Source organism: Dendrobates tinctorius, unplaced genomic scaffold (genome assembly GCF_039654945.1).
Source record: "Dendrobates tinctorius isolate UK_male_01 unplaced genomic scaffold, ASM3965494v1 ptg000224l, whole genome shotgun sequence".
Classification (NCBI taxonomy): domain Eukaryota; kingdom Metazoa; phylum Chordata; class Amphibia; order Anura; family Dendrobatidae; genus Dendrobates; species Dendrobates tinctorius.
This window is the reverse complement of record NW_027361891.1, coordinates 9,113,062-9,130,965: the sequence shown is the minus strand read 5'-3', so window position 1 is coordinate 9,130,965 and position 17,904 is coordinate 9,113,062. Positions and strand designations below refer to the sequence as shown.

The window sequence follows — 17,904 nt, the reverse complement described above, 5'->3', positions numbered from 1 at the left end:
TGGAGGATCTAGTATGAGAGAAGAGGTAGTCTTATCTTCCAGGCAGAAAACGCCCCATAGCCTGGAAGAAAAACGACAAAAAGATGATTTTCAATGAACAAGGCATCATCAAGGAGGCATACAGATATGACTAGTTTCTGCTTTATACAACCTGTATGCCCATATTATTAGCTTAAAAAGTTCAAATGGAGTGAGATATTCCCTTTAAGTAACTTCGTAAATCAGTAACTACATCAATGAAGGGAATCTGTCAGCAGATTTTTGCGAGTTTACCTGAGAGCAGCCTGATGTAGGCAGAGACCCTGAATCCAACGAGGTATCAGCTAGACTACTGGGTGCAGCCGTTCGGACACAATTGGGAGTTTTTAGATTCAGCAATACAACTTCCATAGACAGTGAGCTGCTCATCACAGGAGGGGCGTGTCGGACTAGCATGCACATGCTTCTGTGTTCCATCAATGATAAGCTACTGGTGCGAAAATAAATCACTGCACGCAAACGGCAACGAGAGGAGCGGCATGGCTGAAATATGTGTTTTAAGCCCTGCATCATGCTGTCTTCAGCTTAGACCTGTTTCACACATCCCTTTTTTGGCATCCGCCAAAGTGTGAAAATACGGATCCGTTTCCGTTTTGCCACAAACGGATGCAACCGGATCCGTTTTTTGGACAGATCCGCTTTAGCCACTAATGCAAGTCTATGGTAAAAAAAAAACAAAAACGGATCCATTTTTTTTGCAAAACAACGGATTTTGATGGACGTGTAAAAACGGATGTGTGATCCAGGCCTTATACAGCAAAAACTTGCTGACAGATTCCCTTTAATACAATTATCATTTGTATTAAAAGGAAACCTATATCGTCAGAGGAGCTGTGCACATAATACAGTACAACATTTTAAAACAACACTTTAGATACACTGGAGGAAAAGATTTCTTTTATCTTTAAGGTAATGATAGAGCAGAATACCTTGCCAAAGGAACACTAAACCCAGGGACGAATGAGCATTTAAACACGGTTTGTATTTAATAACTTGAAAAGTCTACGACAGATCATTCTGAAGGAATCATCTGGAGGACTCTGGGATTAATTCCCTGCTGTCCACACTTTAGGCAGGTAAACAAGAAGGGCTGAGGTTTCACAATCCTTGTCGCCAGACAGAAAGTAACAGAAGGGGGAGGGGGAGGTTCCTGCTGCAGCAAATTGGATTATAGTTACAAAGGATACTGAGGAAAAGGGGGGAGGCCGATCGAGACCAACAGAGCACACATACATATATTCTTCTTTATATACTTTCTAGGATAGGAGAATAAGGAAGGAATTACTTTGGTGTTGTATGAATGACTGAGCTTTAAAGCGCCACTTCAGCGTTTTTTCTTTTTTTATTGCAGCCCTAGAGTGGCGCTCTAGATACAAGTTTCCTGATCCCTGTCTGATACTTACCTTCTGGCGTTTTCATCTGTTTTCGCCGCTGCTCCAGTACATCTCTGGCAAAAGTGACATCTCTGCAGCTTCAGTGTTTTATGGTGCTGAAAAGAGGTCACTTTTCAATACAAGTCTATGAGAGCCTTGTTTTGGCTCTCAGACTTGTATTGAGAGGTTTTGAAAAATGAAAATAAACCAAAACACTGGAGTGGTGTTTAACAATAGTGAAATATTCAGATAGTTAACCCTTTTATGAGCTATGACATACCTAAACGTCATAGATCGCCTCCTCCTCTTTGATGCGGGCTATGGTGCTGAACCCACGATTTAACATGGCCACGACAGAAGAGCGTCACTAATCCCACCCATCAGTGCCCAACACATGATCACAGAACGCCGATGGGATGGCATGACAACTGGAGATCTGCATGAGACCCCCATGTTTGGCATTCCAGATCTGCTATAAGCACCACCCTGTGGCCAGCATTCATAGCAGATGATTATTTCTGCTACACCTAGCGGGACTGAAGCCATGCAGAGCCTTCTCCACTCTATGAACCGGAACCGGGCAAAGGGATGGCAGTGAAATTTCCTCATTGAGGTGGAAGTTGGACACAACCTTCGGAAGGAAGGATGGTACCGTACGGAGAACTACCTTGTCCTGGTGAAAAGCCAGGAATGGCCGTCTGCAGGAGAGTGCCGACAGTTCAGACACCCTGCGCAGTGAGGTGATCACCACCAGAAAGACCACCTTCTGGGATAGAAGTCGAAGTGGGACCTCCATAAGGGGTTCGAAGGGAGGTCCCTGCAATGCTGTCAGGACCAGGTTGAGGTCCCACGTTTCTAGAGGCCGTTTGTAGGGGGGAACCAACCTGGAAATCCCCTGAAAAAAGGTTCTTACTTGCGGCTTGTTAGCGATGCGTCTTTGAAAAAGAACTGAGAGCGCTGACACCTGGCTCTTAAGCGAGCCCAGGGACAGCCTGGCCTCCAGACCCGACTGGAGAAAACTAAGTACTTTGGGAAGAGAATAAGGAAGTGGGATCTGGCCGCGAGATTTACACCAGGTAAAGAAAGCTCTCCAGGTACGGTAATAAATCTTGGCAGAGGCTGGTTTCTGTGTCCTGATCATGGTTCCAATGACGTCCGGTGAGAGCCCTGCCTGGGTTAGAACCCAGGTTTCAAGGGCCGCGCTGTCAAATTGAGAGCCCCTGAATTCTGGTGGAAGAATGGGCCTTGTGACAGAAGATCGAAACGGTCGGGGAGATGCCAGCGGGCGTCTGCTGTGAGTTGTACGATGGCGTACCATGTACGTCTGGGCCAGTCTGGCACGATTAGAATGGTTGGAACTCCTTGTTTGATCTTCCTCACCACTCTGGATATCAGGGGGAGAGGTGGAAAAATGTACAGAAGCTGGAACTGGGTCCAGTCCTGAACTAGGGCATCCGCTCCGAGCGACCGCGGATCGTGTGTTCTGGCCATGAAGTTGGAGACCTTGGCATTGAAATGGGATGCCATTAGGTCCACGTCCGGGATTCCCCAGCGATGGCATATCTGGCGAAAAATTTCGGGGTGGAGAGACCACTCTCCCGAGTCCATTCCTTGTCTGCTGAGGAAGTCGGCTTCCCAGTTGTCCACACCCGGAACGTGGACCGCGGAGAGTACCAACCCCGTGTCTTCCGCCCAGTGGAGAATGTGTGTCACTTCTCTCATCGCCTGGGTACGGTGTGTCCCGCCTTGGTGGTTCACATATGCCACTGGCGTGGCATTGTCCGACTGTACTCTGATATGAGGCTGCCAGTAAGTGACGAAAGGCTCTCAACGCCAGGAGAATGGATGGCACGAATTTCCAGGATGTTGATGGGCATGTTCGCCTCCACTGGTGACCACTTGCCCTGCACCTTGTGATGTAAGTGCACCGCACCCCAACCCGTCAGACTCGCGTCTGTGGTCAGGATCTTCCATCGACCTGTGAGGAAGGATTTCCCCGTCGCGAGCGAGGTTGGCTTGAGCCACCAGAGCAGGGACCTTCTGGTTGACGATGTTAGCTGGAACTTCCTGTCGAGGGAGAAAGGATTCCTGACCCAGGACTTGAGAATGGCTAGTTGAAGAGGCCTGAGGTGAAACTGGGCAAATGGGACCGCTTCCATTGCTGCCGCCATCCTGCCGAGGACTCTCATGGCAAACCGGAGAGATTGGGGGGGGGCTGCGGAGGAGGATGCAAACTCCTAGACGGAGAGCCAGTGCCTTGTCCTTGGGAAGGAGGAGCACCAGACGCCTGGAGGTGTCGAAAAGCATTCCCAGAAAGGTTAGAGACTGACTCGGGGTGGTTGATGACTTTTGTAGGTTGACTAACCAGCCCGGGCGACTCAGCGTGTTGATTGTGATTGAGACACTAAGCTCACAGTCCTTGAAGGTGGAAGCTTTGAGGAGATCGTCCAGGTATGGAACGACTACTATGCCCCTGGAGTGTAGAACGTCCATGGTGGCTGCCATGACCTTGGTAAACGTCCTGGGAGCTGTGGCGAGTCCGAACGGCAGGGCAACGAACTGGTAGTGGTCTTGGCCGATTGCGAACCTGAGAAATCTCTGATGGGCGGGAGCAATCGGTATATGCAGGTATGCATCTTGTATGTCTATGGAGGCGAGATATTCTCCCTTCTCCATGGACGCAATGATGGACCGAAGGGACTCCATGCGGAAGTGACAAACCCGTACATATTTGTTGAGTTGTTTTAGATCCAATATGGGCTGTACGCTGCCCCCTTTCTTGGGGACTACGAATAGATTGGAGTAGAACCCTCGCAAGCGCTTGGCCATGGGAACCGGTACTATGACTCCTGCTTGGAGAAGGGAGGAAACCGCTTGGTGGAAGGCACGAGCCTTGGCTAGCGGTGTTGTGGGAACAGAAAGGAAGAACCGGTTCGGTGGGTTGGAAGTGAACTCTATCTTGTATCCGGAAGACACTATTTCCCTGACCCACCTGTCTTCTGTAATAGGCAGCCAGACTTGCTGAAAGAGCAAAAGTCGTCCGCCTACGGGTGGGATGTCTTCCGGAATTGGTGAGTCATGAGGAGGATAAAGACTGAGGTTTTCCTCCTTTGGGCTTTGATTGGCCTGCTTTTGACTGTCAGGTCTTGTCAGGCCTTTGCGTCGACCGTGAGTTGTCCCTGCGTGGGGAACGGTTACGATTTTGTGCTGGACGCAAGACAGACCAGCCCGAAGAATTCCGAAAGGATCGGAATCGTGTTTGGTTACGCTTTTTGTAAGCGCATTTAGGGTTTAGTTGAGGGAGTGAGGTACTCTTACCCCCGGTGGCGCTGGATATCATTGTGTCCAACTTTTCGCCGAAAAGCCGCCCACTGAGATATGGGAGGTGCGTGAGGGACTTCTTTGAGGCCGTGTCTGCTTTCCATTCCCGCAGCCAGAGGATACGCCGAATCATAATGGCGTTTGATGATATCCCCGCCAGACCTCTTGCGGAATCCAGAGCTGCATGAAGCATGTAATCTGCTACAACTGCTATTTGAACCGCTTGGTCCGACAGCTCAGGGGTTGGTGCTTGGAGGCCATCTTGTAATTCTTTGGCCCAAGCAAGAATGGCCTTGGCAGCCCAAACTGAAGCGAACGCGGGAGCCAGGGAGGCTCCCGCAGCCTCAAAAATTGAACAAGCCATGCGTTCTGCCTGCAGATCTGCTGCATCCCTGAGGGTTGAGCTATCTGGCAGTGAAAGGAGGGTCTGTGCTGCTAGTCTAGAGACTGGGGGGTCCACTTGGGGTGGATCTGTCCATTCCTTGGTGTCCTTCTGCGGGAAGGGGTACCTTGCCTCCTAATACTTGCGATTGGTGAATTTCTTCTCAGGCTGTGAGAACTGCTTGTTAAGGATCGTCTTAAATTCTGGGTGATTAGAGAAAACCTTAGGTGGCTTTAGAACACCTTCAAAAGGAAATCTTGTGCTCTGGAGCTTCCGGGGGCGGATCAGAAATATCCAGCACCCGATGGAAGAGATTATGTCTTCAACTAGAGCTGTATTGTTAGGGGGAATAGGGATCAGGGACCCCTCCGTTTCGTTGTCTGAGGTGGAATAACAGATGCCTTCCGAATCTTGTGTATCGCTGAGGCGTCCCCTGGTGGGTGAACTGGGGCGGAGGTCTTCTGTGGTCGGGGATCGCTGTGGAGATCTGCATTGTCTGTCTATGTTAGGTGACGGTCTAGGTGACCTGGAACTACGGTCTTTCCCTAGAGGGGGATGACCGTGTGCTATGGGATGACGCAGATGAACGCGACCTGTGAGTCCGCTTACGTCTGGATGTGGCCGGAACGTCATGTCCCTGAGTCGAGCTCTCCCTTTGCTGGGTAACGTTCATAGCCGAGGCATGACCCTGCAGAGCCTGAAGCAATGTGGAGGTTATCTATAGACTGTGTCATAGATTGCGACATCTGAGTAGCCCATTCCGGCGTGGTAGCAGACACCGAAGCATTGGTAGGGGCTTCTTGGGGTTCTGACCTAGTGATACAGTCCCGGCAGTGCGGGTACGTGCTGCCACTGGGGAGAGTGATTTTGCAGGCTGTGCAGAATGCATAAAAGTAGTCCTGCCTGGTTCTTTTGGACCTTGAGCCCGGCATAGTGCACGGAGTGCAGAAGGGCTGGCTATGTAGAGGACCGTACAGGGGTGGCTATGCAGAGGGACCTATAGGGGAGCCTTACAGGGAATATGGATTCACAGCCGAGTAAATAACCCAGCTGTGATCTTACCCCACCAGTTTGTCCCTAGGTCCAGCACCGAAGATCCGCAGTTCTGTGCCCCCCGGAGACTGGCTGCCCTGGTCCTGCTGATGTCCTGCAGCAGAAATGGCCGCCGAGAAGAGGAGGAAAGAGAAGAAGGGTGCGGAGAGCTGAAAAAAACACGGCAGAATTGTGAAGCAAGCGCGCCCTTTCTGTCTCTATCCGCCCCCTCTCTGACACTGAAAAGTGTCATATTCGTCATCCGGGGGGCGGGCCGGGGGGCGGAAAAGTGGCGGCGGCTTCAGCTAAGCCAAAGCTACGGCCTAAATTAGAAGCCTGATGCCCAGAAAGGCTCCAGGCCGGCGCGGAAGTCGGATCTGAACCGGACTCCCCCGGATGTAAAGACAGGCTAGCAGTGAGGCTATAGGCAGAGGGAGGGCCCTGTGAGTGGTCCTTCTGCGGCACGATAGAGCTAGTGCCGCCGCCGAGACAGGGGAGTAGGGAGCCCTGTGTCTCTATTGTGCCATGCCTGCCTGCACTCCCCCCGGCCCCGACAGGAGCCCGCAGCAGGCTGGGGTCCCTGGATGCAGCCGCAGTGTGCTGGCCTATGCTGTGACTGCACTCCCTGAGGCGTCTCAACCTAATGCCCCCAGAGGGGGATTAGGGAGGGTGCTGCTGTCACTGTCAGGGGGCTTTATCCTAGCCTCAACCTCAACCCGAACACCAAAAAGAATTGGGGAAGGAGGGGGGGGGGGGGTCTCGACTTCGAACCAGCACCCGAAGGACTGGGGAAGGAGCGGCATGGGGAATAGCCATCTCGACTTCAACTGGGCACCCCATAATAGGGGACCGAGGAAGAAGCCATGCCGGGAGTCTCACAGGAGACCCACTTTTCTTCTTCTGTAATCCCGTCAGAAAAAAAACGGAGTGAAAAAATATATATAAGTGTGCCCCTCCTATGCGACACTAAGCAAAAACTGGAGAAGGCTAACGCCGTCCAGGGGTGTATACTGCAGAGGAGGAGCCATAGTTAATCTTTTTCAGATTATGCATAGTGTCGCCTACTAGTGGACAGCAGCATAACACCCATGGTTCTGTGCCCCCAATGAGGCGACAGAGTAAGATCAAATCATCCCCCTTTTGCTTCATTCAAGATAAAAAAAATAAATAAACACATTTGGCATTGCTGATTAAAATGAACTTCCTCATGAACTCAGTTAATGATCATTAGGTTTATTGCCTGCTTAAGGGTATGGGCACATGTTGTGCATTTGCTGTGGGTCTTTCTTAAACATTTTATTTCAAGCAAGTTAGCCTACCAGTGTTACTCTTTGTACTAAGGCATGCAGTACACTTCACTTTGTTAATGATATATTGTGTTAAAATCTCAGTAATGTGTGTAGAGCGTGTGCGCCCATTTACATGGCATTGCTGTCCCTGCCGGTTTCAGCGCTGCTCTGGTCCTCTACCGCACTGTGTGACCCAGCTAGCTCACAGAGCACTCGCTATGCGGATCAGCAGTCAGGTTCTGTTTGCATGCCTCCAAGAGGCAGGACGAGGCTCTCACAGGCTTATGGTTTAGAGCCCATGGTGTGAGCCAACAAGAGAGCTGCAGTCACATGATGCTGGAGACGAGTAAGGCTGTGTGCCCACGATGCGATTTTTAAGCGTTTTTGCTGCGATTTTCGGCGCAAAAACGTTTAAAAATCGTGTACAAAACGCCCCCCATGCATTCCTATGGCATTCCGCACATGCTGTGCTAATGCTGCGCTTTTTTCCGCGGCGGAAACGCATCGCGGAAAAAAATCGCAGCATGGTCATTCTTTTGTGCGGAATCGCAAAGAATTGCTGCGATTCCGCACCCATAGGAATGCATGAGAATCGCTTACTTCCCGCATGTGGCTATGCCCACCATGCGGGAAGTTAAGCGTCTCATGTGCGGTTGGTACCCACGGTGTGGAGGAAAGGAGACTGTCCTCCAGGCCCTGGGTACCATACCCCTGTAAAAAAAAGAATAAAAAAATCGGGGTATATTTACCTTCCGACGTCCCGCGCTGCATTCCCGGCCTAAGCGTTCCCAGTAATGCCTTGCGGCAAGGTCCTGTGATGACGCAGTCTCGCGAGATCGCTATAGTAACGCGAGACCAACGTCATCACAGGTCTCGCAAGGCATTACTGGGAACGCTGTGGCCCGGGATGGCAGCGCGGGACGTCGGAAGGTAAATATACCCCGATTTTTTATTTTTTTATCATTTTTAACATTTTATCTTTTACTATTGAGGCCGCATAGGCGGCCTCAATAGTAAAAAGCTGCTCATACCTGTCAAACACTATGTTTGACGAGTGTGACCAACCTGTCAATCACTTTCCAAGCGATGCTTCAAATCGCTTGGAAAGTGCTTGAGAAAATCGCGGCAAAATCGCGAACAGAATCGCGGTAAAACCGCGCGGGAAAAACCGCGCGATTTATGGGAAGGAGTCCGGTTTTTAGTGTGCGTTTTAAAACGCTACGTGGGCCCATAGCCTGAAGCAGTGCTGGAAACGGAATAAGAAAGCGACCGGTAAGTATTTTAATGCGCACACTATACACAAACAATACTAATGACTAATTAAGGGTGCATATAAAACACCAGTGGAACAGTATTTGAAGTTCAATATGCACACAAGATAGATTAAGTGTTGACGATGAGTTACACTGATAACTCACCCATGGTCCAGTGCTGCATATAAAAGGGCTTCTCTGGCAACCTGAGTGGCTAATCTCCAACCAGAAATAATAGTTTGTGGATGAATCTTCTTGGCAATCAAGAGTTCAGCTTCCTGAAAAAGGTAGTAAAATGAACCACAATTGCATTAAAATGGTGCAAGTGCAACTAACACTTCAACTTCTGACAGGAGCATTTCTTTTCTTATTTACCACCTATCCACAAAAAAAAAAAAAAAAAAAGACGAGGCAAAAACAATTTAAGAGCGTTCACTAAAGGGGTTAACTAGTTTTAGGTTACGTTCCCACGATCAGGAAGTAGCAGCATATTTTTGCCGAGTCCAAAACGCTGCATTCTAATCACACAGGTAAATCTGCACATGCTCACTGAACCATGCAGATTTACTGCACCCAAAAAATTCTATTGCAGAAATTTCTGATAGACGAGTCTCGCATCTTAATACCCGGCACTGTTGCCGGCACTCAGCTGCATAGAAATACATGCAGCTGAACGCTCCGATCCGAGTGCCGGGGGCAGTGCCGGGTATTGACGTGCGAGACTCGTCTGAGTTTCTCATATGTGAGTATGAGCCCTTAACATGTAACTCGTAAACCGCGCCGCATGTCCGTTTCCGTCAGTGATCTGCAGGTGCACATACATAAATTATAACAGCAATGGTACAGAGCTGCATCCTGAATGTATTATATATCTCTCCATATACAGTGGGGCAAAAAAGTATTTAGTCAGTCAGCAATAGTGCAAGTTCCACCACTTAAAAAGATGAGAGGCGTCTGTAATTTACATCATAGGTAGACCTCAACTATGGGAGACAAACTGAGAAAAAAAAATCCAGAAAATCACATTGTCTGTTTTTTTTTTCATTTTATTTGCATATTATGGTGGAAAATAAGTATTTGGTCAGAAACAAAATTTCATCTCAATACTTTGTGATATATCCTTTGTTGGCAATGACAGAGGTCAAACGTTTTCTGTAAGTCTTCACAAGGTTGCCTCACACTGTTGTTGGTACGTTGGCCCATTCCTCCATGCAGATCTCCTCTAGAGCAGTGATGTTTTTGGCTTTTTGCTTGGCAACACGGACTTCCAACTCCCTCCAAAGGTTTTCTATAGGGTTGAGATCTGGAGACTGGCTAGGCCACTCCAGGACCTTGAAATGCTTCCTACGAAGCCACTCCTTCGTTGCCCTGGCGGTGTGCTTTGGATCATTGTCATGTTGAAAGACCCAGCCACGTTTCTTATTCAATGCCCTTGCTGATGGAAGGAGGTTTGCACTCAAAATCTCACGATACATGGCCCCATTCATTCTTTCATGTACCCGGATCAGTCGTCCTGGCCCCTTTGCAGAGAAACAGCCCCAAAGCATGATGTTTCCACCACCATGCTTTACAGTAGGTATGGTGTTTGATGGATGCAACTCAGTATTCTTTTTCCTCCAAACACGACAAGTTGTGTTTCTACCAAACAGTTCCAGTTTGGTTTCATCAGACCATAGGACATTCTCCCAAAACTCCTCTGGATCATCCAAATGCTCTCTAGCAAACTTCAGACGGGCCCGGACATATACAGGCTTAAGCAGTGGGACACGTCTGGCACTGCAGGATCTGAGTCCATGGTGGCGTAGTGTGTTACTTATGGTAGGCCTTGTTACATTGGTCCCAGCTCTCTGCAGTTCATTCACTAGGTCCCCCCGCGTGGTTCTGGGATTTTTGCTCACCGTTCTTGTGATCATTCTGACCCCACGGGGAGGGATTTTGCGTGGAGCACCAGATTGAGGGAGATTATCAGTGGTCTTGTATGTCTTCCATTTTCTAATTATTGCTCCCACAGTTGATTTCTTCACTCCAAGCTGGTTGGCTATTGCAGATTCAGTCTTCCCAGCCTGGTGCAGGGCTACAATTTTGTTTCTGGTGTCCTTTGACAGCTCTTTGGTCTTCACCATAGTGGAGTTTGGAGTCAGACTGTTTGAGGGTGTGCACAGGTGTCTTTTTATACTGATAAGTTTAAACAGGTGCCATTACTACAGGTAATGAGTGGAGGAAAGAGGAGACTCTTAAAGAAGAAGTTACAGGTCTGTGAGAGCCAGAAATCTTGATTGCTTGTTTCTGACCAAATACTTATTTTCCACCATAATATGCAAATAAAATGAAAAAAAACAGACAATGTGATTTTCTGGATTTTTTTTTCTCAGTTTGTCTCCCATAGTTGAGGTCTACCTATGATGTAAATTACAGACGCCTCTCATCTTTTAAAGTGGTGGAACTTGCACTATTGCTGACTGACTAAATACTTTTTTGCCCCACTGTAGGTGTCGGTCTATTTGGACAAACTAGGATCAATCGCTGGTATGTAAAACGAGAATGTGGGAACCACAATAAAAAAATGCGACCATAGATCCATATTGATAAGATTGCAAATTCTCTTTATTAAATTATGGACAAGACAAGACAAAAAATGGGGAACATATGCAAAGGACAATCAAAAAGTGCAATAGTGTGAATGCTGACACGAGCAGGACCTGCCCCAGTCCACCTGAGCTATCATATTAAAGGGTTAATGTATATATTTGACTACTCCATATAAAGAGCAACATGTATTAGATCTAAATAGATCAGACACATCTATTTAGATCTAATACATGTTGCTCTTTATATGGAGTAGTCAAATATATACATTAACCCTTTAATATGATAGCTCTGGTGGACTGGGGCAGGTCCTGCTCGTGTCAGCATTCACACTATTGCACTTTTTGATTGTCCTTTGCATATGTTCCCCATTTTTTGTCTTGTCCATAATTTAATAAAGAGAATTTGCAATCTTATCAATATGGATCTATGGTCGCATTTTTTTATTGTGGTTCCCACATCCTCGTTTTAGGTGCACATACATGCATAGTGGACATGGGATTTCCTATCCACTATGCTGTAACATCTAGCTGCTGCCTTTTTGATGCTGCATAAATACGCAGCAATTCCTGATCGTGGGTATGTACCCTTATTGGTCCAGTCGTTCCGGCGATACCAAATGTGAACCTTTTTTTTTTACATAAATTTATTGTCTTAATATTTTTTTCCTTTATTTTGTGATTTTTTTCTTCAAAATAGTTGCAATACTTTTAAAAATTTTATTTTTTTTTTTTTACATTGTCTCAGAACGGGACATCGACTTTACACTGACAGATCACTGATCTAATACTCTGCATTGCTTCTGCACCGCAGAGCATTATAGCAGCATCTGACATGCAGGGAGGAAACATGTTAGCTTGTGCTCTGAGCATGAGCTGACAGGCTTCATCCATGGGTGAGCCGGCGCCTTCTTTAGGTCTGGGATCACCACTGAGACCATAGACAACGCAATCGCATTGCGTTGTTCCGATGGGGGAACAGAGGATGATTCCTCCCTCTGTGATGCCCCGCGAGGTCGGTCACTATTGACAGCAGCATCACAGGGGATAAACACCCGCGATCAAAGCTAGCACCGATAGCGTGCATCACTGCAGGGTGTCTGCTCTCACAGAGCGGACACCCACACTCTATTATGGCTGCGCACAGCTTAATCCTGCGCGATCAAAGCGCCGTATATAAGTCGGGAAGGAGTTAGTGACATGTCCATTCTTCTGGTGTATTCCACTTGGAAGACGCAGTGTACTTTACAAAACAATTTAATTGGAAGGCTCAAGAGACGGCTAGACATCTTCTGGAGCATTTTGCGCTAATTTTTTGCTTAAAAAGCTCCTAGCGGAAACATTATTATAGGCATACCATTATTCTGAATCTGTATTGGGCTGGGTGCCTCCCTCCAGCCTTATGTTTATTATAGTTACATGAGTAATAAAATATGTTGGACATAAACTCCTAGTGGTTATTTCAATATTCAATAGAGTGAAAAAAGCAACTGGAAAATGTCAGTAAAAGAAAAAAAATAAAAAGTAGCAGCGGAAAAAAAACAAGCAAAGAAAACTACTGAAAAAAAAGTGACTGTTTCCTAAAGCATGAAAAAGACATTGTGTGCACAGCCCAACTCAGAAAATAAAGATTATATGAAACAGCAATCTAAAACATTCTCTGTAGTGATGAGTGCTCGAGTATGAACAGAGTATCGCAGGTACACGAGTGACACATTTGAGTCCCCGTGGCTGTATGTTTCACGGCCCCCTCGTCGGGGACTGCAAACGAGGAGACACTATTAGGGGGCTTGTGTGACAGGAGTTGCTCTTTACTGCTCACCCCTCATTACAGCAGCTCCTCCATGCTGTTACTATTACCCAGTCTCCCTGTTTCTTGCCTGAGAACAAGGGGGGCACACCCCTCTTCTCAGGCTGGCTGTTAGTTACTCACAGTGGGGAGCTGCACACTGGTGTGTGACGTAATGTCCCAGATGGGAGGGGGGGCAGTGAGGAGCAGCTGCAATCACACGGAATTACAAGTGTTGTAAAGATAAAAGAAGATCACTGGGCATCTCATCTTTATAGTTTATGAGGGAAGCGACAGTATAAAATGTTATCTCCCCGGAATACCCCTTTAACTGTGTATGCAAGCACATGTATATAGTTACATGTTTATACATTTTCTGGAAAAAAAATAAGAATTAAAAATACAAATAGATCTTACTCTAAGCAACTCAGCAGCCAGCACAGTAACTGATGTTGTCCCGTCACCTACTTCATCATCTTGGACCTTAGACATATCTAGAAGAACATTAAAACAACTTAGCACCAGCAGTTTAATAAACTAAATGTAAAGTAGGTTTGTGGCCTTCGTATTATCCCCTAAAGAACTGACAACCCTACAGGCTCTAGGTGTTGAATCGATATCACAGGCTACCACTGTGTAGACTGTCAGTTTCTCACTTACCTACTAACACTTGGGCAGCAGGATTATCAATGCCAATAGACTTTAGGATGGTTGCTCCATCGTTGGTGACAGTAACATTGCTGTCTCTGCCACTACTTAGGAGGATCTTGTCCTGTTCACAGGAACAACCAGACGATCAGCATATGAAATCCACATCACAATGCATGTAAGAGTTCAAATCTTTATATTAGAAAACTAGTATGAAGAAGATATTCGAATATGTTTTGTTATACTGGCTATTGCTGTTTGTTCCTCGGAGACCTCATTCACACGTTCAGTATTTGGTCAGTATTTTACATCAGTATCTGTAAGGCAAAACCAGGAGTGGGTGAGAAATACAGAAGTGGTGACGTCTTTCTAATATACTTTTCCCCTGATTGTTCCTTGCCTTGTTTTGGCTTACAGATAATGATGTAAAATACTGACCAAATACTGACTTTACAGTCAAAGCTGTGGATTAAAGATAATAGAACATTTCACCAATTACAATACTTGTCTGAAACATTGGCTTTACAAGCTGACTTAAAGGGACCGTCAGAGCAGAATGACTGTTCAAACTAAGCCCTGCCACTTGGTGTTTCATGGCAGTGCCAATCATTTATATACACCTTCCAACCTGCCTAGTTTCCCTCAATCTCTACCACCTCTTCGACTGACAGTTCTGGCTTCATAGGGGTGGAGATACATGAAACCGAAGCAGGTGGGAATGTGTATATAAATGATTGGGCCTGTTGTGAAGCACTGAGTGCCTGTAGTTGGCTGACAAGAGTTCCTTTAAGATTTGCAGGGAATTTGAAATTACAACATTACCTCAGCAACAGATATGAGCAGAGTGCAGACAGATTGTATACTGACTGAGGTGTCACCACATTTCCCAATATAAACTGTGCACATACAAATAATTAGATGTCTTGGACCGGATGATATTGGTTTAATTACTTTGAAAATCTAAGTTACAATGACTGTATACTCCCGATATTAACCCCTTTACTCCCAAGGGTGGTTTGCATGTTAATGCCTGGGCCAATTTTTACAATTCTGACCACTGTCCCTTTATGAGGTAATAACTCTGAAACGCTTCCATGGATCCCGGTGATTCTGACATTGTTTTCTCGTGACATATTGTAATTCATGTTAGTGGTAAAATTTCATTCAAATGACTTGCGTTTATTTGTGAAAAAAACAGAAATTTGGCGAAAATTTCGCAATTTTCCAACTTTGAATTTTTATGCCCTTAAATCACAAAGATACGGCACACAAAAAACTTAATAAGTAACATTTCCCACATGTTTACTTTACATCAGCACAATTTTGGAACCAAAATTTTTTTTTGTTAGGAAGTTGTAAGGGTTAAAAGTTGACCAGCGATTTCTCATTTTTGCAACACCATTTTATTTTTAGGGACCACATCACATTTGAAGTCACTTTGAGGGGTCTATATGATAGAAAATACCCAAAAGTGACACCATTCTAAAAACTGCACCCCTTAAGGTGCTCAAAACCACATTCAAGAAGTTTATTAACCCTTCTGGTGCTTCACAGGACTTTTTTGAATGTTTAAAAAAAAAAAAAAAATGAACATTTAACTTTTTCACAAAAAAATTACTTCAGGTTCAATTTTTTTTATTTTACCAAGGGTATCAGGAGAAATTGGACTGGAAAAGTTATTGAGCAATTTGTCCTGAGTACGCTGATACTTGATATGTGGGGGGGGGGAACCACTGTTTGGGCCCATGGCAGAGCTCAGAAGGGAAGGAGAGCCGTTTGACTTTTTCAATGCAAAATTGGCTGGAATTCAGATCGGGATGCCATGTCAAGTTTGGAGAGCTCCTGATGTGCCTAAACAGTGGAATCCCCCACAAGTGACCCCATTTTGGAAACTAGACCCCCCAAGGAACTTATCTAGATATGTGGTGAGCACTTTGAACCCCCAACGGCTTCACAGAAGTTTATAATGTACAGCTGTACAATTAAACAAATCATTTTTTCCACAAAAATGATCTTTTCACCCCCAATTTTTATTTTCCCCAAGAGTAACAGGACCCCAAAAGTTATTGTGCAATTTGTCCTGAGTATGCTGATACGCCATATGTGGGGGTAAACCACTATTTGGGCGCATGGCAGAGCTCGGAAGGGAAGCAGCACCATTTGACTTTTTTGGCTGGAATAGAGATTGGACGCCATGTCGCGTTTGGAAGGCCCCTGATGTGCCAAAACAGTGGAAACTCCCCATTTCTAACTCCAACCCTAACCGCAACACACCCATAGCCCTAACCCTAATGGGAAAATGGAAATAAATTTTTTTAATTTTATTATTTTCCCTAACTAAAGGGGTGATAAAGGGGGGTTTGATTTACTATTTATAGCAGGTTTTTATTTTTGGCAGCTGTCGCACGCTAAAAGATGCTTTTTATTGTAAAAATAGTTTTTGCATCACCACATTTTGAGAGCTATAATTTTTCCATATTTTGACCCACCGAGTCATGGGAGGTCTTATTTTTTGCGGGACGAGTTGACGTTTCTATTGGTATCATTTTCGGGCACGTGACTTTTTTGATCGCTTTTTATTCCGATTTTTGGGACGCAGAATGAACAAAAACGATTAAGTTACGTACCGGTAACGGTATTTTTCGGAAGCCCATGACAGCACCACGAGAGTGGGGATCTGCCCGTCAGGAACAGGAAACCTACAGATAGAAAAGGGCGGCACCTCTCCCACGCATCAGTTGGATTACAGAGCTTGAGAGGCTACCCTGGTTAGTGGCACAGCATATATACAATATACACAATCTATACATCCTATTTACAAATTATATGTAATCTTTTACTCCAAAATAAGGTAAATCCGTGAAATAGCTTTCTAAGAGGAAGGCGTGCACCCCTATACGTGAACAAAGGAGGGAAATAAGGGTGCTGTTATGGGCTTCCAAAAAATACTGTTACCAATACATAACTTAATACGTACTCGGACTCCCATGACAGCACCACGAGAGAATTACAGAGATGTAAACTAACTTAGGGAGGGACTACAGCCTGCAGCACCCTTAGCCCAAAGGTGACATCCGAGGAGGCACCCATATCTAACAGATAGTGGATAAAAAAAGGTGGAAGGAGATGACCAGGTGGCCGCCTTACATATCTGGTCAACTGACACTCCAGATCTCTCCGCCCAAGATGACGCCATGGCACGAGTGGAACGCGCCCTCAGATTCTGTGGAGCCGGACCGCCCCCTGTTGTATAAGCAAGAGATAGCCTCCCTAATCCACTTCGCTAACGTGAGTTTTGATACCCTAAACCCTTTCTTAGGACCTTGGAAGGATAAAAATAATGCACTCTCTTTCCTCCAAGGATCAGTAGCGGATATATATTCTAGCAGGCAACTTTTAACATCTAACGCATGAAGCTTCTGCTCTTTAGGGTTGGTAGGATTAGGGAGGAAGGAAGGGAGAACTATCTCTTGTGTCCTGTGAAAGTGTAACGCTACCTTGGGCAAGTATGCTGGGTCTGGTTTTAGGAGTACTCTTATGTAAAAACTCTGTATAGGGGGCACCCGGGAGAGTGTCTGTATATCACTTATCCTACGTGCGGATGTTATTGCTACCAAAAAAGCTGTAAGGGATATAATCTTTAATGAGGCCGAATTCAGAGGTTCGAATGGCTTCTCTGTCATAGCTGTAAGGACTAAATTCAAGTCCCATGGTATACCTTTAACCCTGTGTATGGGTCTAGATCTACTAGCAGCTTTGATGAATCTAGTCACCCAATAGTTGCTGGCAATATCACAGGTAAATAGGGCCCCCAAGGCTGAAACCTGCACTTTTAAGGTACTTGTGGAAAGACCCAACTCGAGACCCCTCTGAAGATATTGTAGAATCTGTTTTGTGGGTATTCCATCCATGAGATTAAACTCAGAGGTGGACAGGAATCGCCTCCAGGTTCTAGCATAGATATTTGTAGTAATCTGCTTCCTGCTCTTCAGGAGGGTATTAATTAAATTTTGGGAGAAACCTCTACTCTTCAACAGTGCCCTCTCAAACTCCATGCCGTCAAATGGAGTCCTGCTACTTGCGGATGGTTGACTGGCCCCTGGTAGAGAAGATTCAGCAGGTTCGGCAGTACCCAGGGATGGCATACTGATATGGTCCTCAACCATGCGAACCAGGTCCTCCTGGGCCTGAAT

The 17,904-nt window shown here is 46.1% G+C and overlaps 1 protein-coding gene across 1 annotated transcript in view; it reads right to left on the bottom strand.

The window, feature by feature from the left end:
• CCT2 (chaperonin containing TCP1 subunit 2) overlaps positions 1-17,904 on the bottom strand; it is a 53,495-nt gene that overhangs the window by 13,497 nt on the left and 22,094 nt on the right. The window contains exons 4-6 of the mRNA XM_073555508.1: positions 13,724-13,835; positions 13,481-13,557; positions 8,855-8,967 (exon numbers count right to left, since the gene is read on the bottom strand). Of these exons, the coding sequence (XP_073411609.1) occupies positions 8,855-8,967; positions 13,481-13,557; positions 13,724-13,835 (302 nt within the window). The remainder of the gene's footprint in view (positions 1-8,854; positions 8,968-13,480; positions 13,558-13,723; positions 13,836-17,904) is intronic.